Source organism: Ambystoma mexicanum, chromosome 3q, assembly GCF_040938575.1.
Source record: "Ambystoma mexicanum isolate Mex_15411 chromosome 3q, UKY_AmexF1_1, whole genome shotgun sequence".
NCBI lineage: Eukaryota > Metazoa > Chordata > Amphibia > Caudata > Ambystomatidae > Ambystoma > Ambystoma mexicanum.
Window position 1 is genome coordinate 575,053,191 of NC_090926.1, and position 27,412 is coordinate 575,080,602.

General features: G+C 47.7%; 1 protein-coding gene across 5 annotated transcripts in view; it reads left to right on the forward strand.

Moving 5' to 3' along the window:
- TCF20 (transcription factor 20) overlaps positions 1 to 27,412 on the forward strand; it is a 363,716-nt gene that overhangs the window by 196,764 nt on the left and 139,540 nt on the right. For all 5 annotated transcript variants that reach the window (XM_069654349.1, XM_069654351.1, XM_069654352.1 and 2 more), the window contains one exon: positions 11,617 to 17,407. In XM_069654349.1, coding sequence (XP_069510450.1) covers positions 11,617 to 17,407 — 5,791 coding nt within the window. The remainder of the gene's footprint in view (positions 1 to 11,616; positions 17,408 to 27,412) is intronic.

Sequence of the window (27,412 nt, forward strand, 5' to 3'; positions counted from 1 at the left end):
GAGAAACCAAAAGAGAATCAATGGCCTGGGGACCCGTATGTTCAGAGAATCCTAGAATTGCATATGCAAGACAATGCTTGGCAGGATAGTGAACTGGGCCTGATTAATAGACATTATACACCTGAGAAGGGGGTCTGGCACCCACACGCTGAGATGAGAAGACCAGGGGAAGAGAAAGATATATCTTTTTGCAAAAGTCAAGAGAAGACCTGCAGCGGAAAGTTATATCCTCTTGTAAAATTCAAGACCTCTTTGAGATTATTGAAGGAGAGCCTAAGAAAGGCCTGGCGAAGGGAAGCATTTCCCCCACTTTTTTTGAACTGTAATGAATTGGCCGAGAAGGCCCGAGGAAGGGAGATCACCCCTCCCCCACCCCCTTTTGTGTCGGACTATACAGAAAAGCCTAGTGAGGGCCAGGGGAAGGAGGATATTTCCCACATCATAGATGAACTGCTTAAACCCATCCAGAAGGAGGGAATCCCCCTTCTGGAATCGGAGCACAACCTATTATATTGTTTTCTTTTGAAGTGTAAGGGATAAAAATAGGTTTGGGACATAGGGCAGTGGACACTTTAATTTTGATGGATGTTCTGACAACATTATTAGTTTTATTTGAGGCAGGGAAACCCCTCTCAGTTATAGGGATAGATGGGGTTCTTCCTTATTTTTCTGTTAAAAGTTTATGCCAACAAGCATGCCACCCTTGTATCCCGCGTCTACTTCTGCACCCTTACAACACCCAACAAGATAAAAGCATGGGTTTGAAAATTAACTCATCGTCAATATTTATAAAGCATCCTGAAAGACGCACAGACTTTCACCAGAATGTTCCCCTTTTGTCGAAACATCTTGACAAAAATTAATGCTGAATGCCTAATTGCACTGAATGTATTACAGGCTTTATTGTTAATCCTTCGCAATACACATGCACTTTGTATAGTTGTATTTTGGTTTTACTCTTTATTATAGGAGCCTTTTCATAACATCAATTTGACGTAATCTGTAGGAAATTATTATTAGGTAAAGAATTGTTGTATTTGCATATATATGCCTTTTTTCTCCATCCATTTAGGCCATCCTGTTTGCTTTATAGATGCCTGAAAAGTTTGACATTGTTACTTTTCCAGCGAGCTAACAGTTTGAAATTTCAGGCAAGCTTGACATTTCCTCTCATTTTGGCATTCTCAGAAAGTGGACAGTTTGATATTCCCAGAAAGCGATGTTTGACATTTACAGTAAGATGTCAGTTTGGCATGCCCACTAGGTTCTCAAGTTTGACCTTTGCAGTATGCTCGCAGCTTGACATTCCTAGTAAGCAACTGGCCTTCCACGTTATAGTCACTTATTCTAGCGTTCCAAAAGTTGTTTCACAGTTTAATAAAAAGTTCATGTAGGTCTCCCTCCGCCGGGCTCGAACCTCTCTATCAACAAATACCTGATTTAACGCAGATCTCCCTCAGCCGGGCTCGGACCTCTCAATCACAACACTTGCAGGGGTTCCCTTTCCCAAGCTTAATCCACATTCGTTGGGGGTTCTCTTCCCCTAATTTATCACACTTCCGGCTCCCTTAGTCGGGCTTGAACCTTTTACCGATGTCGAAGACTTCCAAATGTGCAAGGATTTTACCATAGACCTCCGCAGGACCACTTCGACTTTCTCTTCAGCTCACACTCTTATGTTATTTCTTGGTCTTAGTAGTTCAGTACCATAAGCACAAAGGTTCAGAGAAATATTTTCTTCAAGCATTCACCTTTTCACTTCCCCTTTTGCCGGGGTTAATCTTGACCATTATACATTTCAGAGTTTGTTGACTTTGCCGCTTTATAACCAAACATTTCACAGAGACTTTTGAGTGGGCTACTTCCTTTCGCCAGACCACTGTCACAATCCCTACCCATGACCACCTCGGAGGCATCAGCCCCCTGACAGCAGTGAGGCAACAACCCCACCCCCAAAAGACTCCAAGGGCCTTAAAGACCTGTCAGCACAGGACATGGAGTCAGTCCTGGTGCCTTTGGCACCAGCCTCATTATTCAGATTGAAGCAAGCGCCACACTTGGGACCTTGATCCAACAATGGAGGTCCTTATTTCAACTCAGCCCCAAGAACTGAACTTGGCAGTCTAGTGTTTTGGGTGTGGTCGCTCTGCTGGCTATATAAGCCACGTCCGAACTAGGATTCACGCTTCGCGTTATTCTGCACTCCTGCAGCGTAACGCTCACCATGTCCCCTCAGCTTCTTCCGGAGGTTTCCTCTGGAGTCTTCGACCTTGACCCCATCGGGAACCTACAAGAACACCATTAAAGGAAGCTTACCTGTGATCCATCCACACTTCCATCAGCGCTCAGCGATTTTGCCATCCCTGGAGTGCTTCGCAGCCTGTAAGAACAAGAACAGCATTACCGAAGGAAGTTTACCTGTGAGTAGCTGTTCCTATCTTCATCCGCACTTCCATCAGCGCTCGATGGTTTCTCCATCTCCGGAGTGCTCGCAGCCTGTAAGAACAAGAACAGCATTACCGAAGGAAGTTTACCTGTGAGTAGCTGTTCCTATCTTCATCCGCACTTCCATCAGCGCTCGATGGTTTCTCCATCTCCGGAGTGCTCCACGACCTGCAAAACAAAAGGACAGCAGATTAATAACCTGCACGCAGCAAGCAACCGGTTGTACATCGCGCGATGCTTCCTGCAAAAGTAACAAGCTAAAGACACCTGATTTCACTCACCTGAATAACCGGTCGTTGGGTTCTTCACTCCGGTTCGTCAGCGCACTGCATCCTGAGTAGAGAAAGAAAGAAAAGGCAGGTTAGCAACTAAGTCACATTAAGCGGCGCTGCTCTTCGCGCAAAACCACTCACCTCCGTATTATCATCCAGTGCAGCAGCTCCGCCATCAATAACACCTGTGGAAGACAGAAAGAGACTTAATTCAACATCGAAAAGACAGGTGAAGGAACAGAACTAAAAATACTTACATGAACGTTTTAAGCAGATAAACCAAGTCAGTGTCACAGCCGGACTGGACCCGACACAAAAAGCACTGGACCAGTGAAGCAACTATGCCCTATGAAAGCCCTCAGCTACCACGCGCCCCTGCGCAGAGACGCAGGGCGGAGAGCCCAACATACAAGGAATCAAGACGAGGCAGATCCTCCAAGGGAAGGGGTTTGATCAGTGGGAGGCAGGGGTCTCATCACAGACTCAGTATCTAACCTCCATTCTCCTGTCATAGTTCACCAACCAACATACAAGCAGAAGGGGTCCAGGATAGTGCACAGCCTCTCATCCGATGTCATGTGGCGCTCCTGTGGATACCAGCTGAACGTAACAACCACTCCACTACTTCAGTTATCAGCCACTTATCAGTTCATCACTGGCTAGCTTTCTTTTGCGTCTCATCTGCATGCGCGCAACCTTCAATTGTGAGATATACTATTGCAGCTTCAATCTTTCCTTGACACAAACGGGCCTTTCGTGTCTTTCAGTAACTCACCGGTTGTGCGCTTTCCTTTCTTGTCTCTGTGGCTTTGATTCACGAGTCGAGGAGAATACCACAGGCTTGGTCTCGCCTCCCCAAATCTGTTGTTCACCCGGGAGGGTCGCTGGTGTCCTTGATACGCAATGCAGGTTTCTTCTTGTCTATTTGGCTTTCACCATGTCTCCTTTACGGTTTCCCGGAAGCAATGACCTTCTGTCTGGATCTTCAGGGTTTCCCTACCCTTTGCTCTAGTCCCTCGATCGGTCGTCCTGCTCCAGCAGGTTCGCCTTTGTCCCAGAAGATCTGCTCCTTTTCGTGTTCCATCTTGCTTAAAGTGTGTCTCTATGTTGCCCATTTTATCCGTGTGGGGATAGCAATGGGTATCAGATGTATGTGATTAAAGTCAAGTGCCTGTCTTTACCTGACCCGATTAGCAGGACATGTCCAATGAGATATGTACGGGTTAGCCTCTGTACAATGTTGCCCTCTTCCTCGGCCCAGTGTTTGTGCAGAAAAGGGGGGGTGGAGTTGGGACATTGGAGAATCGTATAAAATAGGATGGGGCATGGGTACGGGAAAGGGGGAATGCCGCATCTCGTCATCGGTTGCCTCAACCTCACTCCACGAAGACCCATCACCCAGTTGATCCTTTTGATGTTGGAAATGCATTAGAGGGACAGGGCCTCCCTGTCCTTGTTCTGTAGTCCTTTTTCGTGTATGTTCTGTGTTATTTGCTGCCCAGGAGTCCACGTAGGACTCTTGGCAGTGCAGCTCTTTCTCTTTTTGGTTTGGTGTACATACCCTTGGGATACCCTTATGGCACCCATGGGTGGGGTACAACCCTGTACCCCTAGTGTATGTTTTTGGGCACCTGTGTGTGGCCCACAGAGCAGGGTATGGGCTGGTGGCAGCTCCATGCATAATTTGACAGGTGCTCTGAGCATCCTCCATTTTGGGATACCCAGGCCCTGCCATTGGAATCTTGCTTTCGGGAAGCCCTAACTCTGTTCCTTCCCCCTGACTGCCTTTTGGGTGGAAGTTCCATGTATGGTATTGTGGGGGAAGTCCAGGCCAGACTGGCTGGAGCCATCCCAGTGACTGTATGTTTTGGGTATACCCTGTGGGTGGGACCTGGGCGAATGGAGTGTGTGACCAATATGCACTTCTTGTTATGTTATGGGTGTCTAGTTTCTGGTATGCGAAACAAAGCCTGAGACAGCCCTGCCCGAAACTGGTATGAATGCAGTGTGTAGTGCTGAATGGCTGGTTACTTTTCCCAATACACATTCCTTGTTGTGAGTGTCTGAGAGGGAGGAGAATGGCCTGACTGCCCTGTGAGCCTGATTGGCTTTCTGACTGCTTAATGCGCTTCTGAGTGATTGGTTGCCTGAGTGTGACCCAGCAGAATGAATGAGACCGAATAGTATATCTGGGGACCTCTCACTGCTAGAAATCGTTCAGAAGCTGAAGTCGAAATTGATGCTAAACCTTGAAGCCCACTGGAAGAACTGCTGCTGCTGTCCTTTGCTAATCTGAAAGCTGCGTGACTGTCAAGGAACTGATCCAAGAGAGGACCTGGCTAGGAGATCGCTTCCCGAGCTACGAGGGACCATTGTGCACCAGCTGATCTTTGACAAAGCTCCCTGGATGCCAGACCCTCAAAAGCCTACCGACTGGAGATGGGACCGCTGCGGAATCACAAAGAGAAGCGCCTGGATATTGAAGTCCATCACCGTCGACGACCGCCGCCGCAGTGCTCCTTTGCCTAAGAACATTGAAACAAGGACTCCCTTGCTCATCATCATTGAAAGCTTTCGTCCTGCCAGAGAGAGTCAAGGCCGCCGACGACTGAGGAGAATCCACAGGTGGGTTTTTCCGCCACCCGAAGACCGCAGAGACGCTGATGACTCGATGCCCTTGCTGGGCCAAAGTTCTTCATTGACTTGCGGCAACGAACATTAGTCGTCGAGGTACACTGCACACCTCAGCTTGCAGGACATTTTCGACCGATCGTCAACGAGCACTGCAAGAACTGAAGCTGCTGCCACAACAACGGTGCTAACCCTTTTTCCTTGTGGGATTTCGATGATCCGTGGCTCCTGCTTTAAAAGGAGCCGCTCCAGAAGGATCCGTCGATGACCCGACGTCAAACTCTGCTATTCCAGGTACATTGGGGTGGTAGAACCTTTTTTAGGGGAAGTAAGACTTAATAGACAATATATGGACTGGGCTTGTCAATCTCTTTATTTACTGGTTTCCCAGATGGGGATATCCTCATAAAGAAATGTGCCTAACGGTAGGGGCCCTGTATTCTGCCAATTGTTTAACCAATCTCCTTTCTTCCTATGTCTATTATTGGTTCACATTATTAACTGATTTGTATGACATTTGAACTGAGTACAGTTGCTGCATTTTAAAGGAATCAAGTGTACTTATGGTACCACATTGAGACTGTATATATTCACCATTTTAGAATTGTCGGAGCACAAAATGTATTATTGTATGTGTACATAATCAAAGCCTTTTTTCTATAAAGACTGTGGGCCTCATTACGAGTATGGAGGCAGCCATGCCCTAAATAAGGCATGGCTGCCTCCATACTGGGCTCCAATACCGGGTTCCTTCAATGAGGACTAACTGGGTCATTCCAACATTGGAGGACCCGGTAATTCCTCCTTGAATTAGCCGATCCCCATTTCCATTTGAGCCCCCATAGGGCTCAATGGGAATGGGGATGGAGCTAATAACGGGCCCGTTATTAGCTCCTTGGTCCCCTCGCGGGACCCAGAAAGGACGTCTAGTTTTACCAGACGTCTGTTCCAGGTCAAGCGAGGGAACCTCGTAATTGCGCATCCTGTAATGAACGGTGCCGGTCCCGTACTGTCACCCTTCATTACGGGTGCGCAAGCCTCGTAATTGGGCCTTGTGTTTTTAGTAACTTAGTGTGTGGACATTCCTTTGTGGGTGCTTGGGGACTACACTGTACTTAAGAACCAGCCTGCATCACTTTCTGAGAGCTTAAGCCTTGATTGCTCGCCCACGTTTACCAAATAGAGAATCTTGGCTGGGGTTCTCTGTGCCTCTCCTCTGCCATATAGAGAGCAGGAGTACAGACACCCCCCCTCCAGTCTTTACAATTCACCCGCACTGGTCCGCGCCCAGGGTCTGGATCCAAAGGCTATGGCCATGCCCTGGCCACCTGACAGAGAGATCCCCAGGAACTCGTAGACAAGATGCCCTTTGGTTTCTCACACTACCCACAATCTCTGCCTTAATGATGAAAAAGCAGAGCTGCTAATTGTGGGCTTCCCCTACCGTCTCAAAAACGTCGACACTGCTTTCACCTCCTTCTCCATTGATCGGACCGTCATTCCTGTCCTGAAACATGTCAAAACTTTGGATTACTACCTGGATGCAGATCTCTCCACGACCAAACACATCAATGTCTTGGTATCGTCCACGGCGTACACCGCTAAGCTCATTTCCTTGAGTAGACCATTCCTTTCTCTGATGAACTGCCTTACGCTAGCAAGAACCATCATCATTAATAAATTGGATTACTGCAACGGTCGTCTCATGAGTACCTCTGTTACACACCTCGCCAAACTCCAACTTCTTCAAAATAAAGCCCACGGTGCAGCCATGGGCATACGTTGCCCAGACAATATTTCAGCAACCAGGCGAGATGTTCACTGGCTACCCATCAAGGCCCACATTGAATTTAAAACTTTGACGATTGACTTCCCTACCACCCTAAATCAGAAATGAGTGTGCCTACACAACCTTTAGAACACTTGTGAAAACGTGGCTGTTCAATAAATATGATTTAATGTCTCATTCTCTGCAGCCAATATCTTCTAATTTCTGTAGAAACACGGTTATACTTCCGGGTCTGGGCGTTAAATAAATGCAATAAATAAATTGCAATTAATGTCTCCAGTTGGGTTCCCATATTCGGTGGCCAGATCCGGTATGCCTGTGTTGCATTGTCTTCCGGTGGGGAGATCATTATTTCTGTTTTCTTTGAATTTGGCTTCAGATTGTTGTTTGTCATCTAGGTGTTTGTCGGTGAGGCATTTGTTGAGGGTGTTGTCAGATCCTCGGTCAGAAGTTGAATATTAATTTAGTATCGTATCGTCTGTGTAGTTGTATGCTGTCAGTCCATGGGTTTTAATGAGTTTCATTGAGGGTAGCAAGGTCATGTAGATGTTGAAGGAAGAGAGGTGAGTAGAGGCTTGATCCTTGTGGTACACCACAGGTAACATGGTTAGTGTTTGATGTAAATAGTGGTAGGTGTGTTCTTTGAGTTTGATTGGTGAGGAAAGATTTCACCCATTGTAGTGCAGAGCTTTTAATGCTGCATTCTTCCAGTCTCGTTGTTATCGTTGGGTGTCTGATTGTGTCAAAGATGGCTGATATGTCCAGTAGTATGAGAGCTGATTGGGTGCTGTCATGCACGTTTATTTTTCGGTCGTTCCATATACATAAGAGTGCCAATTTAGGTCCTCTTATGGGGTTGAAGACGACTTGGGATTGGTCAAGTATTCTTTTGTTTTCTACATGATTGAGTAGTTCTTTGTAGATGTGGTTCTGTGGGATTTTCGCAAGGTATGGTAGACTTGATATAGGTTTATAGTTAGGGTCTTCTGTATTTCCCGTCTCATCTTTTAGGAAGGATTTCATGTCCAATGATTTGAATGATGTTAGTCATATTCCTGTGTTTAGGGATAGATTTGTTAGTAGTACTATTCCTGTATTTAGGGATAGATTAATTAGTAGTCGAAAGTATAAGGCTGCTGTTTTATGTTTGAGATGTTTTTTTGTAGATTCCCGGTGGGCATGGATCACTGGGAGATTCGACCATTTTGGTGTCCTTCATTAGTTTCTCAAAACCTTCCTCGCTTATAGGTCTGATATATTTAGTGTTGTGGTGGTTGTGGGCATGCTGGTTTCTGGGAGGATGTTTGTGCTACTGGGGCCTGCATCGATGGTCCTTTGTGTTGCTTCTATGTTTGCTATTAGATGGGTTGTGATGTTTTCACAGGGTTTGTGCTGGTAAGATGCAGTTGTTGCAAAAAGTTTTGTTTTTTTATTTCCTTGATTTCACATTTCTTTTTGTTGCCAATTGTATTCTTGCGGTATAGTCTGCTTTTTTGGCTTTGAGGACTGCTTATTTATAAATTCCAATTTGTTGTTGGTTTTGTCCAATTGGTTGTAGTGTTTTCTCCATTTGATTTTCAAGTTTACGTTTTTGTTAGTTCCTTCTGTTTTTCTGTGAACCATCACTCTTCGGTTTTCTTTGGAGTGGGTTTGAAGAGTTTTAGGGGTGTTAATTGATCTAGCTTATCTATGATCCAGGTGTGAAGCTTTTCTTCCACAGTCTGTTGTCATTATTTAGCTCAGCGGTGTTGGGTTTGTTAGATTCAAATAGATCTGTAAGAGTTTTCAGATCAAGTCTTTTCCAGTTTCTTTTGTTTGTTGCAAGGGGTTTTGTTTGTAGGCATTAGAGTTTGGAATTTTGACAGTGAACAGTGTCATGAGATGGTTGCTCCATGTGATTGGTACCCATGAGGGCGGCAGTCGACAGTCCGTGTCTTCAGAAGATTGCGTCTATAGTGTATCCAGGTATACAGGTGGAACCATTTACTATTAGTTTGCAGTGATGTGTTTCCAGTAGGGCACTGAGGGAGTTTGTTGTGGATTCATTAGTCTCCCAGAACAATTATGTTGTCGTGGATTGTGGAGAGGTTGGTTAAGATTGATTCTAAGCCTTCCAGTCTTTTGTTTTGCTGTGTTGTGGTTGAGCTTGATATTAACCAGGAGTGATTCGCAGTCTACTATATGTCGGTTGAGGGGATGGGTGTTGAGCAGATGTGATTTTTGTGATTTTTCGGGATTCCTCTTCCATTTTCTCCGTTAGAGTTTATTAGTTTGTAGTTGTCAGGTATGGCTTTGTATGGCTATGAGGGCGATCACTCTGTGGCTGTCAGATAGCTATGGTTCTTGGTCTGTGCTGCCTTCGCTTAAGAGGTTGTACATTTCTGTTTTGCTCTTTGCCATAGATAGCACGTTGAGTAGGCTGCTATGTAGTGTGTGGGAGTTGACTTGTTCTTTAAGTGTCATTACTCATGTTTTGTTTGGGGCGCTGACCGTCGGTTCTTCGGCTCTCTTGGGGGAGCCTATGTTTTGCTGGGTGCATGGTTGAAACATCTGTCCCTTACTTGGGGAGTTCCATTAAGTTGCACAATGGGTTTCTCTGTTATGATTCGTTTTAATGGGGTGTTTGGTTGTCTGTGTGTTTTTCCCTTCTCCAATTTCTGGTTTTGTAAGGGGTATGTATGGCTAGGGATTGTAGCGTAGCTCTGGTTCTTATAGGTGTCTTTCCAAAGCTGTTTTCATAGTTGCCAGGTTCTATGTGTTGGCTGGGTGGTTTGATGATCTGCTGCGGACGTTCATACTTTGTAGCATTGGCATGTCCTGACAAAGGTTGGGGTGGTGACAGTCAGATCTTTCCTAGTGGTCTGTCCCCCTCTTGCACCCTGTCATTTACACATACACTGTGGTATATCTTTTCTATGCTGACAAGGGGCATTTGATTTTTTGCAGTACTTTGAGAAGACCTTCATCAATACCCCAGTGGATACAAAAGTTACTTATATTATGGGATTACTTTTCTTGTGTGGTAAGCAAGTCTTGCAAGTTTGGTGGTGTTTTCTGGTTTGATATTCACCAGTCTTGGTACAGGGGTTGAAGTTCAGAATTCATGAGCAGTAGCTAAAACCAGCTCCTGGATATTGCCCAGGGGCTATCCCCAGGGAGCCTGGAGCTAGCACATAGTGTGACACATCTAACTTCTGTGAGATATAAACTTTAACGGGTTGTCCATTGTATACAATTCATTATGCTTTAAATGTCTTCTACATATCTTTTAATAGTTCTTTATACACACTCCCAGATACAGAAAGTTCATGCCACATAGGCTTGTTTGTACGGCACCAGTTTTCCTCAAGAGCCAAAAGTATCTGGTAGCTGTTGGTATCAAGCTGACCAGAATCTCCTGGGCTAAATGCAGGAGCTAAATAGCTCCCAGGTTCAAGCAATTTCGAGACCTGTTTGTGATAGTCTCCTGGAATGTGTAAATAACAGCCACACACTGCTTGGTTACTTGACAATTACACATGTGCATGCTCTAACCATTCTTGGTCTCTCTAACCCCCCTCTTGCACTTTCTTTGCCTCTTTTATTCCCCTTCTTGCTTTTTCCTACTCTTTCCCTACTTTCTTTGTCTGTATATATCCCTCTCTTGCTTTGACGTTCTCACTTCTACTCTTTATCTCCTCCACCATCGTTTTCTTCGCAACCCTCTCTTCCGCCACACCCACATGGGATCATTTAGGTTATTTGATATTTGTAAGTTGTTTTACAATTAGACAAAACCAGAGATTGTGACGGTTTCCAAACTGCAACACTATGGAGCAAGTATTGTGTATCCCTAACCAATAGGAGCAGAATTCTCCTTTTGCTGTGCAACAGAATTGCCCCATTTATTTTCTGGGGTCTGTGCAAGTGTCTGTTGGTTACTTACACTGTGTTATTTGTCATTATCCGGGGGGCTTGTTTGAGACATTGATAACCTGTTTGTGTCTATAAGAGTTGTCTGTATGGGGGCTCTGAAGGGGTCTGTTTAGTCTGTTTAGGCTGAGTGATGACATATACATTAATATATGCACTCTAGGAGGAGAGTGAAAAGGTGTACTGTCCCCCTCCTGAATATATGCTGACCTATGCAAAATATGCAGTTTATGGCAATGAATGTGGCAATTGAATGTAAAACACATAAACACACTAGCAGGTTTTAGAACTTGTAACTATGATTCGACATTCACTTTTTTTGTGTCTATTGGGAGTAAGGGGATTTGCTCTTCAAGGCTGTATGTGAGGGACTTCTGTCATGATCTGTTGGAGGCCTGTCTGTTGGAGGTTATCAGAGGGTGTCATGATCTGTTGAAGGTTATCAGAGGGTTTATCACATAAACTGTAACATGGTGGTGGGGCTTTGTGGGATTGTTGACAGTTGCGTCTGTACATTACATCCTTTAATGGCCAGCCTTCCTAACTCTCCACCTCTTTTCTCTGCAGACTTGCCGTGCCCTGGCCAAACAGCATGCAGTCCTTCCGTGAGCAGAGCAGCTACCACGGAACTCCACAGAGCTACCCCCAGGACGTGCATGGTTCGTCCCGTCTGGAAGAGTTCAGCCCGCGGCAGCAGGCACCCATGTTCCAAGGCAGCTTTGCCAACAGTCGGGGAGGGACAGCAGGTGGTTCCCCAGCACCGCAGCCATCCTCCATGGCTGGAGAGAGCCCCGTGCACCAGGCTTACCAGGCATACCGCAAGGAGGCCAGTGAACTCTACTGCTTGGCCAATAAGGAAACCTCTCCAGGACAGCGTGCCACACCGTCAACCAGGGCTGCCCCAGGTGGGCGGCGACCATCGGGTCCTGTACAGAGCTATGGCCCTCCTCAAGGAAGTGCTAGCTTTGGCAGCCAATATGCTTCTGAGGCAGCACATCATGGTCAGTTCTCAACCCAACACTCTGCCCTGAGTGGGGTGTCACAGTATCCGCAGGATTATTCTGGCTCCTTCTCACCTGGCGGAACACAGTACCAGCCTTCAAGTGCCAGCCAGCAGCACCGTCAGCAAATCTATCAGTCCCATCAGCCATTACAGCACACCACTGGCCAACCTGCTACCAGCGCTGCTGCTCACCAACAACAGATGCAGCGGGCATTGGCAGCCTCTTCAGCTGGGTACCAACTCCGGGTAGGGCAGTTTGGTCAACACTACCAGACTGCAAACCCTTCCTCTTCCTCTTCTTCTTCATTCCCCCCTGCACAGCGCTTTGGTCAATCAGGGCAGAGCTACGATGGCTACAGTGCAGTCAACACCGGATCGCAGTATGATGGTCACATGGTTGGCACCAATGCCCAAGCCTACTCTGGTACACAGTCTGGCTACACCTACCAGAGTCAGCAGATTAAAGGTTTTGAACAGTCAAAGATGCCTCAGGCAGGAGGTGGTGGCAGTGGAGGCAGCAGTGGAGGCGGTGGGCAGCAATTGACTCCTCCAGGGCAGCCACCGACCACTACGCATCACATGCAGTATCCCAACTCGACCAAAATGACTGTGCAGGGACAGACCTCACAGTACAGCCAGGCTGAGGCTCCTGCTCGCTCCCCAATGCAGTTTCAACAGAACTTTAGCCCCATCTCCAACCCCTCACCTGCCCCCTCTGTCACACAGTCCCCCAGTTGTAGCTCCACTCCCTCCCCTCTCATGCCTGGAAGTGGGGAAGGTGCCCCGGGTGGTGCCAGTGGCAGTAATACTGCCATGCCCTTATCATCCAGGAACCGCATTCTTCATATGATGCCTCAGCTGAGCCCAACACCTTCCATGATCACCAGCCCCAACACCCATGGTGGCAGTGGATACAAGAACTTTAGCATGGAAGGGCTGCAGGAGAAGCGACTTACTGATCCTGGGCTCAGCAGCCTGAGCGCCTTAAGCAGTCAAGTGGCCAACCTGCCCAATACTGTCCAGCACATGTTGCTTTCAGATGCCCTGGCACCACACAAGAATCGTGGCAAGCGTTCCACCAAAAAGACTGATAGCGGCTCAAATTCTGAGGCTTCCTCCCAGGCTGGTGATCAGCAGACCAAGTCCCCACTGGCTGAGTCACCAGATGGCGGATCTTCCAGCAGCTCAGAAGACCAGGCAGACCGTGTCCGTCAACTGAGTGGCCAAAGCACAGGCTCAGAAGCAACCTACAAGGAGCCCTCCTACAAGGACTCCTCCTACAAAGATCCACCCTATAATGAACCTACACCAGAGAAACCCTGCTCACCACCGCCTGCGACACGGGATCCCCAAACTGAGTCTACAAAGGAAGAGACGGGGCCTGCTGAGACTGAAGAGACAGCAGAAGCTGATGAGCCCCCAAAAGCCACCGAGAAGGTAGTGGGTGTGATTGTCTCCAGAGAAGCTATGGCTAGTCGAACGGAGAAGGAGACGGAGGAGGAAGAGGAGGATGAGGAGGAGGATGAGGATGAGGAGGATGAGGAGGAAGAAGTGGAGGAGGAGGATGGGGGCTCCTCACCAGAACATAACGAAGATCCACCACAACCTCAAACTCCCCCCAGCCCTGTCAAAGGGGCAAAGGAGCCAAGCCTGCCTTCAACACCATATTCCGAACCATCGCAGGGGGCAGCTAAAATGACTAAGATTGCTGAGAGCTCGACCCATCATAACGGGGAGGAGAGTAGCCAGTCTGGGCCGGCCATTCCTGTCACTAGTGGCGGGGAAAAGACTGAACCATCTAGGTCTCCTGTAAACTTAGGCTACCCTTACAAAGACAATTTGACTGTGTCTGCCTCCATTCACAGGAATGCTGCGGGCTTCCAACAGTACCCCAAGAGTCAAGAAAAAGGGGATTCCCCAGGGCCTGCTGAAAAGAAAGGTGCAGGCCATGCCAGGAATGAGAAGTTTCCCAGCCTCCTGCAAGAGGTGCTGCAGGGCTACCATCACCAAGAACGCCGTTATGCCAGGAATGCGCAAGACAATCCAGCCTTGGCAGGAATCCTTGAAGGGGCAGTGAGATCCAACCTGCTAATGGCACAAGCTGGCGAGTTGCCTGGCCGCAACGTCTTGGGGAAGAACGTGAGTTCGCTGTTAGACAATCCACACTGGGGACCCTGGGAGAGGAAGTCTACTGGGGGAGTTCCCGAAGCCAAGCAGATCAATTTAGCAGAGTACGCCATGACCAGAAAGTTTGAATTGGAATCGCAGGCCACGAGTCATGATGGAAACCTATCTGAGAGGCGCTCCGTTATCTGTGACATCTCCCCATTGAGACAGCTAATGCGTGACCCTGCTAGCCACCTCCACCACCACCCCCCAATTGGCCACGTGGGTGCCTCACCACAGGAGAGGATCACAGACTCGAGGATAGCCCGGGGGGATCGGGCACCACCAGGTATAGGTCAGTCTGTCATTTTACCCGGTGGCCATGACCCCAAACAGCTGAAAGAGAATGAGTTTGAACTCACCAAAGCACCCACCGGACTCAACCACCGTAAGCCCACAGAAAGCACCCACCCGTTCAGCACCAAGCATGACCTGCCCCGGGCCAATGCAAGGGCTCCATCGCATGGCCCCACAACAGAGTTTTCCCATCAGGAAAGCCGACCCACTCACACTAGAAGGGGGGCAGGCCGCATGGGAGGCAGGGGCAAGTCATCCACCCAGGCCCATGAGTTTGGGGAAAAAATTAGACCATCACCTGGCCGGAGTCGGGGTACAGTGGAGTCTCACCACGTAGTCCCCCAAATGAGTCTTGCAGACCGAGCTAGTCGTGAGGCCTTCTACTCTGCCTTCTTCCAGAACTCAGAATCACAAGCACTGGCTTCAGCCTATCATGCTAATGCACGATCAAGCAATTATGGGGAACCCCACCAGAGCCTGAATGCCCCACTCCACTACAAGCGACAGATGTACCAACAGCAGGAGGAGTTCAAAGACTGGGCAAACTCTGCCCAGGCAATATTGTCTGCTCAACACAGGCAAGAACAGGTACAACGTAAGAGCCCCAGACAGGAACCGATGCATGGCCGGGTGAGGAGTCCCTACCGCAGTGAGAAAGAAGGTCCCCCTTACAACCACCCCATGCCATACCATGATATTACAGGGGTGCAGGAACACAGTAGGTCACACAAGCTGGCTGAAGGGTTGCCTCCAGGAGTCAGCCTGGAAATGAAGCAAAACAGCCAGAGGACACAACCAGTTGAGTCTGGTTGGAACCTGTCCCAACAGGTGTCGCCCTCCAAAAAGACTGCTTTACCATCAGCTGCCAATCAGAAGAGGTTCAGTCCTCAATGGGAGATGGATGGCCACACTCCAAGGCCAGATGAGACCACAGTGTCTCCAAAGTTAGGCAATGCCTTGCTCCGACTTCCTGGCCAAGAAGAGTCTCATCAGAACCCTCTGATCATGCGAAGGCGTGTACGGTCCTTTATCTCCCCCATTCCCAGCAAGCGTCACCCACAGGACAGTAAGCCTGCTGATGACAAGGCACGCACGACCGCAGCGCCTGCCAGGCATGATGCTGAGCAGCCCTTCAACTGTTACAGCCGCTTCCCTCAGAGCCGGGAAGGGGACATATCACCGGCAAGAGGGGACCCAACAAGAAACACTGCTGGCTCTGAGCTGAGGGGTTCTCCGGCTCTCTCACTGAGCAGCCAGGCAAAGACCAAAATATTGCCCCCGCGCAAGGGGCGGGGCTTGAAGCTTGAAGCCATCGTCCAGAAGATTACCTCTCCCAGCATTCGGCGGTGCACTGGTGCCCCCAACAGTGCAGAGTGTGGCGTTGATGCTGTTACTCTGGATGACATCTTGTCCTTGAAGAGCCGACTGTCAGATGCTGTGGTTGGGGAGGTCCAAGAGGTGAGGAAAGTTGAAGCCATGCCACAAGCAATGACACGAATGGCAGAACCAGAGGAGCCGGAGAACCTGGTGGTGAAGTGTGACATTCCGCTTATGAAGCCTCTGGATGTCTGGCGGAGTCCTGCTGAAGAAGAGGTCAAAGAGGAGGCTCTAGAACTGCCTAGTATTGGGATTGAGCCAATCGGGCCTATGGCTGCCCCTACTTTGCAAACACTCGAAAGCAATCTTGACCGACCTGATGCTTCACCAAATGGGTCTGAACCCCGGATCTACCTTGACTTGAAGAGTGTCTCTCCTGCCAGAGTGCCACCTCCAGAGCCTGTCATCGAAGTCCTTGAGAAGGAGAGAGTTCTACCCTGTGTGACCCCCAAACCTGATCCCTTTCCCCCAAAGGGTTACTTTCCATCAGGAAAGAAAAAGGGACGCCCTATAGGGAGTGTCAACAAGCAGAAGAAGCAACAGCAGCAAAAGCAACCCCGGAAGCAGCAAGCTACTTCTCAGCCACCGCCCCTGCCATCCCTGGTGACTGAACAGCCCCTGCCAGTGGAAATTGTGGAAGGAGAGCCAAAGCCCAAGCGGCAGCGGCGAGAAAGGAGGAAGCCTGTCGGCCCACCAAGGCGCCGTAGAACTAAGCAGGCCATTCCCATTGTGGAACCAGAAGAGCCAGAGATCAAGCTGAAATATGCTATCCAGCCAGCTGAAAAAGTGGAGGTCCGCAGTAAGACCTTCATTCCTTACATCCATGTGGAAGGTCAGAATGAGCTGGGTGCCTCCTGCACGGTCATCAATGCAGAAGAGGAGGAGCAGAGTAAGCTGGCAGCTCAGTTGCGAAAGATGCAGAGGCCACTAACTCCTCAGCCTGAGGTGGTTGAGGGTAAAGCCCTACCCAGCTCCACCTTTCTGCAGCATGGCCCAGTGGTGACCGAGTCCTCAGTCATTGGCCGTCTAGTCTGCTGCTTGTGTGGGAAGTGGGCCAACTACAAGTACCTTGGGGACCTCTTTGGGCCATTCTACACCCAGGAGTATGCAGCTGGGCTGCCCAAGATTGCTCCACCGAAGCGTTCTTCAGAGACTCTGAGCAAGTTGAAGGTGAGGCACAAAAGCAATGCGGATGGTTCCAAATCAGATTCTGAGGAGGAGGAAATAGAGGAAAAGACCAAGGAGCAGCGCAGTCTCACCACCCACCCACGCTTCAAGCGGCGGAACCGTGTAGAGGCAGCCGCTAAAAACACTGACTCTTCCCAGGTGGGCCACACAGACTTGAAAGTCCCTCTGGAAGTTGTGCCAGAGCCTGAGGTACAGATCCCTGAACTACCTCTTGACAGCAATGAATACTGGGTCCACGAGGGATGTGCCCTCTGGGCCAGTGGAGTGTTTTACGTTTGCGGCCGGCTCTATGGCCTGCAGGAAGCTCTGGAAATTACACAGGAGATGGTAAGTGGTTGGTGCCAAAGTGTTACAGACCTGAATTGTCTTTTTTGGGTTTTGTTCAAAGTGGTCACTTGGTCTCCAACTGCAGGATTTTCCTTTTCCTGTGAGTTTTTTGTGCCCCATCGTGAGCCTAGTCAACAATAGAACTTCAGTATGCCTTAGAAATAGTTCCTTGGAGTGTTTGTTCATAGTATGAGTATGCATTACCCTACAAGAATGCCATGATCTATATGCCCCTTTAATAACTTCTGTGATTGGCACTCATATTTCATTGTCCTTCAGAGTATTTATGTCCACACTGTGGGATATCTGTCCTTTGCCAGATCAGAGTTTACATCGTCTTGCTGTAGGGTCTTCTTAGATTGTCATGGGACAATGGGAAAACCTATAGGCTAATCACCTAAGCAGAGCTATTACCCGATTTGAGGATCTAATGATTGCTCAATTACTTTGTCCACCTAGACCACATCTACTGATTTTGAAACCCACTTCTAGTGTGAGTGGAGCAGTTTGACTTTAAAGGAAAGATGAGGTGTGTTCACATAAATATTTTATTCTGTGTAGCTTTTCTGTGCATGTTTGGTGTGGCGCTGCTCCAAACAACCAAAAAACAGACATGAAAGGGACTAAGGGAAGTATAATGGAAAATGCAAAGATTAAGTGGGGGACCAGTGATGATACCATCATGGCTTCCACCTGTCTGAATTTTCTATTTTCACTCCTGTTTTCTTTGGCAGTACTTGTAACACCAAGTACTGCCAAAGAAAACAGGAGTGAAAATAGAAAATTCAGACAGGTGGAAGCCATGATGGTATCATCACCAGTTCAGAGAGCTGAAATGAAAAATAGAGGTTTTAGAAAGATGTTTGACAAGACCCAGCGAGTACTGCTAGGTATGTTCTTCCAGTGGCATCTACTGTCAGTAATGCTCCTTGGCATTCGGTGGGGGCATGGCTTAGTCCCCCCAGCCAATGAGGAGGCTCAGAACAGGGGCTTTACCACACGGCAAAGCCCCTGCTCTGAGCCTCCTCAGAGCTGGATTCTGCCATCTTCCCCATCGGTGTGTAAGGTAAGAGATCCCTGGTCCCCTGCGTCCACGTCCCCCCACCCAATTCCCCTTTTCTACTTCTTTCGTTCCCCCATTCCCTCCCTGCCACCCCCACCGCACTTAACTTTCGCTTCCTTCTCCCTCGCCTGCACCAGGAAAAGTAGTGTTCCTGGCGCTTCCCTGACACGTGACTGGTTGCCATTGAAAGGGAGGAGGGACTATGTGTAGGTCTCTTCTCCCCATCCACGGCAGCCATTTGTTTGGGGTGAAGTTGTGAAACAACAAAGACGTTGTTTTGCAATTTAAACACTATTAGTACACCAGTACAACGTGCCGGGGTACTAATAGCAATATTATCCCCAAGGGGTGAGGGCATTACCGGGCCTGTTAATGTCCCGGGGCTTGCGTTAAAGCTCTTGTTTCGCTCAGGCTTGTAACTGTGCCCCGGGCCTTACCTGGCCCAGTAATGCCCCCCACCCTCCTTGCCCGGGTAATATTGCTTAATTCAACAAACTTGCGTAGCCACCATCCCTAGTGACCTGCTCATAAAGTATGTAAAGTCTAGCACAGGGCCGCAATTGACACTGTTGCAGACTCTCTGGCACCTCCCACACCTAATCATGCAGGGTGATGCTAATTTCTAATCGCTTCCCTTAAACTAGAACTTGCTGTTAGGAACCCAAATGCCTTACCTTCTCTGAACACCCTGCAGGCATGCATATGACTAAACCGTTCCATTACATAAGGTGGGAAAATGCTCTGGTTCACGGTTTTGTTCCAGGAGCCACTGGGTTCCCTTCCTTCCACCAACTACCTTTCAGAAAGTTAGGATTTGCCAATCGACTTGCACTATACAGCGTAGATTCATCTGCTCTGGACGGCATTAGTGCAGGTGGTGGATGGGGGTATCTGAACTGGCAGGGATGAATGTTGGTTAAGGTGTTATATGTTCTCGGGCGATAAACTTGTTTGTTTGCGAGTTGACAATAGAGACCATTATGGTTGGTGCCAGTTAGGCTCAGCTACTGCCAGCTAAAAATATTTTTTCTGGACAGTGTGTTGAAGGATGTCGAGGCAGGACTGTAATCAAGTACTGGCTTGCTAGCACCCAAAGTCCTCTTACATGTATATTATCATCCCATTTCTTCATTTTACTCCTTTTCTAAATCTCTCGCCTTTCTACACTTCTATGTATGTACTCGTTTAAGCAGACAATATTTACTTTGCACCATCCTCTCTGGCCATATTGTTATTGACCCCCTTATCTGTTAATCAAGCACGGACTTCTCTGTGCCTTTCAGATGGTGCTCTACTTGCAAGCATGTGAAGAAGCTTCTTTAAATCTAGTACGATTTGATAAACCCTTCCAAAACTAAAGCCATGGCTACTCATGTTAACTGAATGATTTCTCCAAATGTAAGCTCCTACTGTGGGAGTATGACCTGCTCAGATTATCACTTTGACCTTCCTCACTCCATTGCTACTGTCTGGGGAACTGCTGCAGAGGTTAACAATGCACTCCTCAAAATGACACTCCCTGGAGAATACTAGATATGTTGCCTCTTGAAAAAATATAACCCCGTTATCCCCTCAGGCCTGAGCCCCAAGTTAATGATGATTTTTCCACCGATTTCCCCTCTCAAAATTCCAACCCCCTCATACTCTGCCCGTTTCCCCTGGTAAAACCCTACATGAACCATGTCTTTTCTTTCGCTGATATTTTTATTCTCTATCCCTCCATTATTTCGCAAGCTCCCTCAGCCCTACAGATAAGGGCTGTATCAGCCACTTTTACTCCCTAAAAATAGGCAAATACTCCCCCAAGGATTAAAAATGCTCACAACAAAAAATAGGAATCAGACACAAGACCTTGTGTCCCTGCTTTCAACCAAACAGCTCCATGGCTAGATTTGGACCAGTAGTGCATGTAATACCACAGGAAGAAACTTCTATTATTACTGCCCGATTGGACGAAGTAAAGATGTATCTTTTAATGTACATGTAACTGTGTGCAATTAAATAATTACAAAAATGTTTCAGTTTTTCAGTTAAAACATATTTTTCTCGCTTATAAAATACTCCCATTGGGAAGTGGACTTATATTTTTACTCCCCCAAAAAATCATTTTACTCCCAACTTTAAAAAATTGCGAGTAGAATGCTCCCACTTAAAAATCTTATCTGGAGCACTGAGCTCCCTAGAGAGCCACTCTTTAATTGCCACCTTTCTTCCTATTGCCTCTGCCTCTGCTTCTCCTTTTTCTTTTCTCACTCGTTTAACCCTCTCTGTAACCCCCTGTTTTCCACTTCTGTCTCACTCTCACTATTTCTGTCTTCTTTCTCCCCACATACCTCCATTCTTTCCTTATTTCCTTCGCTTGATCCCCTTTCTCCCTTTCAATCTCTTCCCTTTTTCTTCCCCTCTACGTATTTCCCATCTTTCTTCAGTACCTTTCTCGATCACTGCATCTCTCCCGCTTGGACTCTTCATTCCTCATCTCCTTTCAGATTTCCCAGGCATCTTTCTCATGGTATATTTTATTCCTATGTCTAGTACCTTTTCTCCAATGTCATGATATGTCTGTTGCGATGATCATGAGCTGCAGAATGTTTTTGGCAAGCACACAAATGCTTGCATTGCGTTAGCTGGGAGAAGGTGTGACCTAGCCTTTGCTATGCCTATCAAATCTGTTTTCAGACCTCAAGCCCTTTTCTCTATTCTGAAGAGGTTGATATATATATATTTTTTACTTCATTTGGATTGTTCTGACCTTCTTTGTATTGTATGGCGTTTTCTGCCCATTGGCTTTTCCTGCAGGCATATGTGCCCTCTCTTCATTCCGCTGGTCTGCACCTTCAGGAAACGCCAGTCACAATGACCAGTTCTGATCAGGTGACTAACGGGCTGTGATTGCAGTTAGCACAAAGTCTACTAGCCCACTTGCATTGGTGAGATTTTATGAAGGCGAGTACCATTTGCATGGGTCTCGACCTTGCTGCCACGTATGGGAATGTTTGAAACTTGTATTGTCCATTTATTGTCCATTTTGGTTGCAGTAAATGGCAATTAAATGTTTCACTGTGCATGGCTGGCCTTTGGCTTGCAGCATTGTACCAAATATTAAGTGTGCTTGTGGTGACATGTACCTTTTTTACAGAAAGCACTGTTAAATATTTTATCACCCTTCGCCATAGGGTGAGCGGATTTCTCCTAGGTCGAGCATGTAAACGAAGGAGTTCGCCCTGCAGGTCTAGTGGGATTTTAAGGAATTTGCAAGGCCTGAATGATAGTGATTGCGTCTTCAGCAATCCATGTTGTCCTATACTTTCAGTGCATTTTGTCGGGTTGACAGCTTTTGTTTATGCACGCCACAGAAATGTCAGGTCTTAATTTGTTTTGTTTTTTTAATATATTTTTATAATTTTCAAGGTTGGAGCCTCGACATTTGCAATAGACAAGATAAAAGCCTCTGCTTTATATAGTATGATAAACATTCAACAACCCCTCAACCCCATGAACTTTATAACAGAAATGCAAAGTAGCTCACACCCCTCATACCACCCCACCCGTATCCAAATAGAGCCTCATCAAACGTGGTTTAAATGTCAGGGCCGGGAATTGAGAATCGTAGTGTAACAGAGGAGAACAGACTGCCTGAAACTGGTAGAGCTTCCCTTCCTTTGCGGCGGTTACCTTTTCCGCCACCAGAATGTCCCAGATCTTAATCCACCACCGTCCCAAGTTTGGGCCTTGTGCCGTCTTCCAACACCGGGCGTTGGTAATACGTGCAGCCAGCAACAAATGAGTTAATAACTTTGCTCAGGTCCCCGACCTAGGGTATACATCCTCACATGGAGCTCCCAAGAGCAGGGTTTTCTGACACATCGGGAGTTGACTACCCGTGATATCTTGTATGGTTTGCACAATAGTCTTCCAGAAGGATCGTATCAGGGGGCAGTCCCACCACATGTGAAAGTAAGAGCCTTGTGCACCACAGTTCCGCAAGCAGGTAAGGGGGATTCACATCCTGGAAATGATGGATCTGAGCCAGCGGGTGGTACCAACGGAACAACAATTTTAGGGCACGTTCATTGTTCGTAATGCATCTAGATGAGGCGTGAGCTCAGGCCCAAATCTCTGACCAGGCCACATCGTCCCAGAGTGAGTAAGCCCCCCCCCCTCTTTCCATCGTCTAACTGCACCCAGATGCATGCTGGAGTAAAAGACGGGTTGCCAAGGATCGGGCAGAGTGTGCCCGTACCTCTACTGATCTTTTTCGTCCTTAATACCTCATCCCATATCTTTAGGGCAACTTACGAAAGTAGATGTGGCCATTGCCTATGAAGCGTATAGGGAATGAAAGGCAGGAAACGGAGGGGAAGAGAGCATTTGGATTGCTCGATTTCCATCCATCTGGGTGCGGGAGACTCGGCTATCCATGCGGATAGACGGGAAAGCTGAGTTGCCTCTGTATTCTTTAGTAGATTGAGAACTCACAAGCCTCCTAGTCTGGATCCCCCCCATCATCATTCTCTTGGGGATTCTAGATTTCTTACCCCGCCAAATGAAACCCAGGAGTTTACGCCAGAGCCTTTCTATTATAGGTTTCGGGACCATTACTGGGAGGAACGAACAGCAGTACAATAACCAATGGAGGAGATTCATTTTAACCTTTGCAATCCGTCCTAAGAGTGAAATGTCTTGCCCCGCCTATCTTTCCAAGTCTTGTTCCAAGGTCCTAACCATTGGGAGGAAGTTGGCCCCATAGAGGTTTTTCGGGAACGCTGTAAACTGAACCCCAAAGTAGGTTGTCTCCCAGCGGATAGGGCATATAACTTGGAGGGATGTGATATCCTGAGGTGATGGACCTCTGCATGGTCTGTGAGAACCTTCGGGGCGATACACACTTTGTTAGTAAATGACAGGAGCTGGGGCGAGGCCAAAATCAAGTCTATACGTGAAGAGGAACGGTGGACCTGTGAGAAAAAGGTGAAGTCTCTTTCCTCCGGGTGAAGCATTCTCCAAGTATCCACTACTCCCAGTGATCTAAACGGGTGAAGAATGCTCAGAGCTATTTTGGAATCCCTGGGAGACGGAGCATGTGGTTTGTCCTTATCTGGGTCGGGGACACTGTTAAAATCTCCCCCAATAACCACCTGGCCTTCCAGGAAGGGGAGGAGGGCAGACTCAAGGTCTACCAGGAAGTGTTCCTGGCTCTCGTTCGGGGCGTATACCGAAACCAATGAATGTAGCTGACCCAAGAGCATCCCCTTCACATCCACAAACCGGCCGCCTGCGCCTGTTATCGTGTCCAACTCCTCAAAATGAATGTCTCTTGCAAACAGAATTGCTATGTGCTCATACCCCCCCCCCCCGCCCCCAGAACCATCGGCAGCACACTCCAAGGGCCTTCAGGGAACATCCTCCTTGGAGTCAGAGCCCATCGTAGAAACCATTGTGTTCCATGTTAGTTTCTCCAATGTCTGCTGTACTCCATTATTCGGGGTGCTGAGTCTAGAGTGATAAAGGCATTGTCCGCTACTGTTGCCCGAGGGTCAGGCATGCGAGGGCAGTTTATTCGCGTTGCGGCCTCTCTGCACTTTTCGACCAGGCCGCTCGCTTTGCTTTTGCTGGGAGGCCTTCTATTCCCACAGGGGAATCGGGAGAAGAGTCCCCATCTTTATCAGGCGAGGAGTGGTTCAGGATCATTTCTGCACCTTCTAGGCATGAGCTAGTCCGGGAGACCCCTTTGTAGGAGAATTGGACAGCCGTGAGGAATAGCCAGCGATATCTCGCCTTTTTGATCTTGTAAGAACAGCGTTAGCGGGCTAAGTGCTCTCTGTTTCTGTAATGTCGCAGATGCTTGATCCTGGAAGATCTGTTGGGGCGACCCCTGTAACGTCAGCTTATCTTGAGTATGATCTATCGCCATGATTGCCTCCTTCGTAGTGTAGAAGTGGACATGGGTGATCACATTCAGGGGAAACTCCGGCTCCAGACCCCTACGGGAGCGCAGTCTGTGGGTGCGATCCAGCTAAAGTTGGGACTTCTCAAGGTGTGGTAGGAGGGACTGGAACAAATCCCCTACGTACTCTGACAGGTCCTTGTCCTGAACAGAGGAGGGTACCCCCTGATTCGTAGATTATTTCTGTTTTCAAAATTTTCCTGCTTGTATTCCAGGATGTCGTTCCTGTCCGTTAGAGCACAGAACTTATGTTATATCTCGAGAAGGGAAGCCGCATGCTCCAGAGTCTGATCTTCCATCTCCCCCAGTCGCTGTTCTATTCTGTCACTCTCTGGTCTCCAGTTCAGTGGAGAGCTCCATCATGCAGCTGCGGAATTCAGATTTGATATCGCGCATGAATGCCTGGATGTCTTCCTTGGTGGCTAGCTGTTCGACCAGGCCAGGTGAAGCTTGATGTGGGGATTTGGGCGTCTCTGGCTTTTTCCCCTTCTCTGTCTGCAGCACCATGGTTCAGATATCTTCACTCTTTGGAGTTTTGGAATGTTTAGACATGATGGCGACTTCTTAAGGGGGATATATATTGGCTCCCCTTCCCTAGATAATGGCAGCCGGCTACGCCCTCTGCGTCGGTGGGGACTTGACCCCTGGTCTCCGGGGTACCAAGTTCAGAATCCGGGAAATACAGCCCTCAGCTGGGGTGAGTCAGGAGCCTACTGTCCCCTGAGGAGCCTCTAAGAAGGTCTGCGCTGCCGCGAGAGCCGGCCGATGGGACTAGCACTGCTGCCCAATGGAATATTGTGATGTGATCCCTAGGGAGGGGCAGGGAATCAAGGAGTACTCGGTTCCACTCTCCCATAAATCTCCCAGACATACTGGAGCCTATGGCCCTCTAGCTCCCGTCCAGCCTGACAATCTGAGTATTTCAACACTAGCAGCGATATGGATAATGAGGAATTAATGGAATTCCTTGCTTCAAGATCAGTCCGTCATACCTTAATTGATGATCATATGCTGCAGATGGGTCTAAAGTTGCGGGAGCCCTCCCTCACAAAGAAGGGGGTGCTAGTCCTTGTATTGTGTCCCCCAGACAAGCAGGTAGTCAGCTATTGTGATGTCAAGCGTTTGGTTCAGAAATTTATATCTATGCCTCTTTAAGCCCGAGTAGTCAGAAAAAAGTGGATGTGAAGTCAGAGGACCCTCATAATGAGCTTGTCGTTATTGCCTCTTCCTTTCCGGCACAGTCTAAAGTGGTGTTACCAGCACCTATTGGGTGAATCACTTTTGGGGCTTTTAAATCTGGCTATTGTACTAGGAAACATAGTTCTTAATACAACCTCTTTCCAAAGGCTTTCTGACTCTTCGAGCCAAAGTGGATGCCGTTTTGGTAGGAACGAAACATGTGCGCTTTCAAGCCTAGTAGAGGGAAGGAATTTGCTGAAGATCATGCTTAAGCTAGACCTTGATCATTTTTCATGCTCATCTTGAACCAAAATCATGTAGACCCCACAGACAGAGGTCTGCCAGTGGGGGTATCAGTACTACACACGGAAGCTGATGGGTCACTCTGCATGCCAGGCATGGTCTTACACCTGGAACATGACTTGTGGTGCTGAGTCTTACAACCTTTGGAGGCACTCGGTTAAATAAACACAGTAGGTTAAGATATTAGTAGCAATATGTAAATAAAACAATGACTAAGGCTCGTGGTTTTATGGTATTTATGTTTTGACAGATCTTTCTTTCTTTATCAATATTTATTTTTTGGTAATTTTATCAGTATCCACATTTTCCATTCTGTGGAAAAAGTGAGTTGCAACTAGTAGTAGTCCACATTTGTTCAGATACAAAATGTACATTCACACTTGAATAACTGTAACACAACATGTAGTGAGCTGGGTTCTCGCACATGAGATAATCTCCCTTTACACCCGAATATACATGGAGGAGTATTTGGGATACCCTTTGCTTATAAAAGTACATTGGACACACACTGCAAGCTCCATTTATGCCTTTCCTACAGACGTCAGTTTTTAAAGATATTTATGTAAAGTCATCTGTGGCCTATTTTGAGACAAGTTTCCAAACGAACGGTCATGTGTGACCTATATAGAGATGGTTTCCAGAAGAGCAAACATCCCTCCATTTTATGCCTCTCACGCACACATATATAGTTCTATTTGTTATAGATGTACTCAACCACAAGCACACTGATATGTTCTGCATGTGAAGAGAGTAACAGGAGAGTTTTAGATACTACTCAGTCTACCTGCCCTCTCCCTTGTAACACAGTTGAGCAAATAAAGGCCAAACTGTTCTGCAGGTCAATGCATTGTGATGAACCAATGGAGTTATCAAGGATTCCCCAGCGGTAACCTCCTCCCTCCCATGTGGCCAGGGGATGGCAGTCGCTACCTGATCATGACCCTGGGGGTCTTTATATATGAGGGAGGATCACATGGGAGGAGAGAACTACCGGGAGATGTCATGACTTCATTGGATAAAACATGGTATTCCCCATTTGCTCATGAATAAGACCCCTTGATATCCAATACCCTAATGGTCTTTTGCCATGTTTCTGCCCCCCCCTCCCCTTTTAGGGAAAGTAAACCTTTTCCCAACATCATTCAGACAAACCTCATTCGTGGTCTAAAAAGCACAAGCTCCAGTTCCCCTTCATAAAGAACTGATTTGTCAATGGACTCTTAATTTCCATAACCACCTAAGTCCTGGGACGGGGAGGATGAAGGAAATGATGCAGATGAGCCTCAAGCTATGTGAGCGTGCTAGTTGTTTTTGAAAGATCCTGTTGCGTGGGACATTTAAATATGGAGCTTCAAACTAGTTGAGGAAGCAGAAGGCACAAGCCGGTCTGATTGAGCAGAAGGGCTTGCTAGAAGAGAAGTGAAGGTACGCTGCGAGAGTGAGTCATGCCGTCGAGACATCGGGAACCGCAAGTAGGTCCCTGGGCATAGAGCAGCCCGAAGAGGCAGCGTTG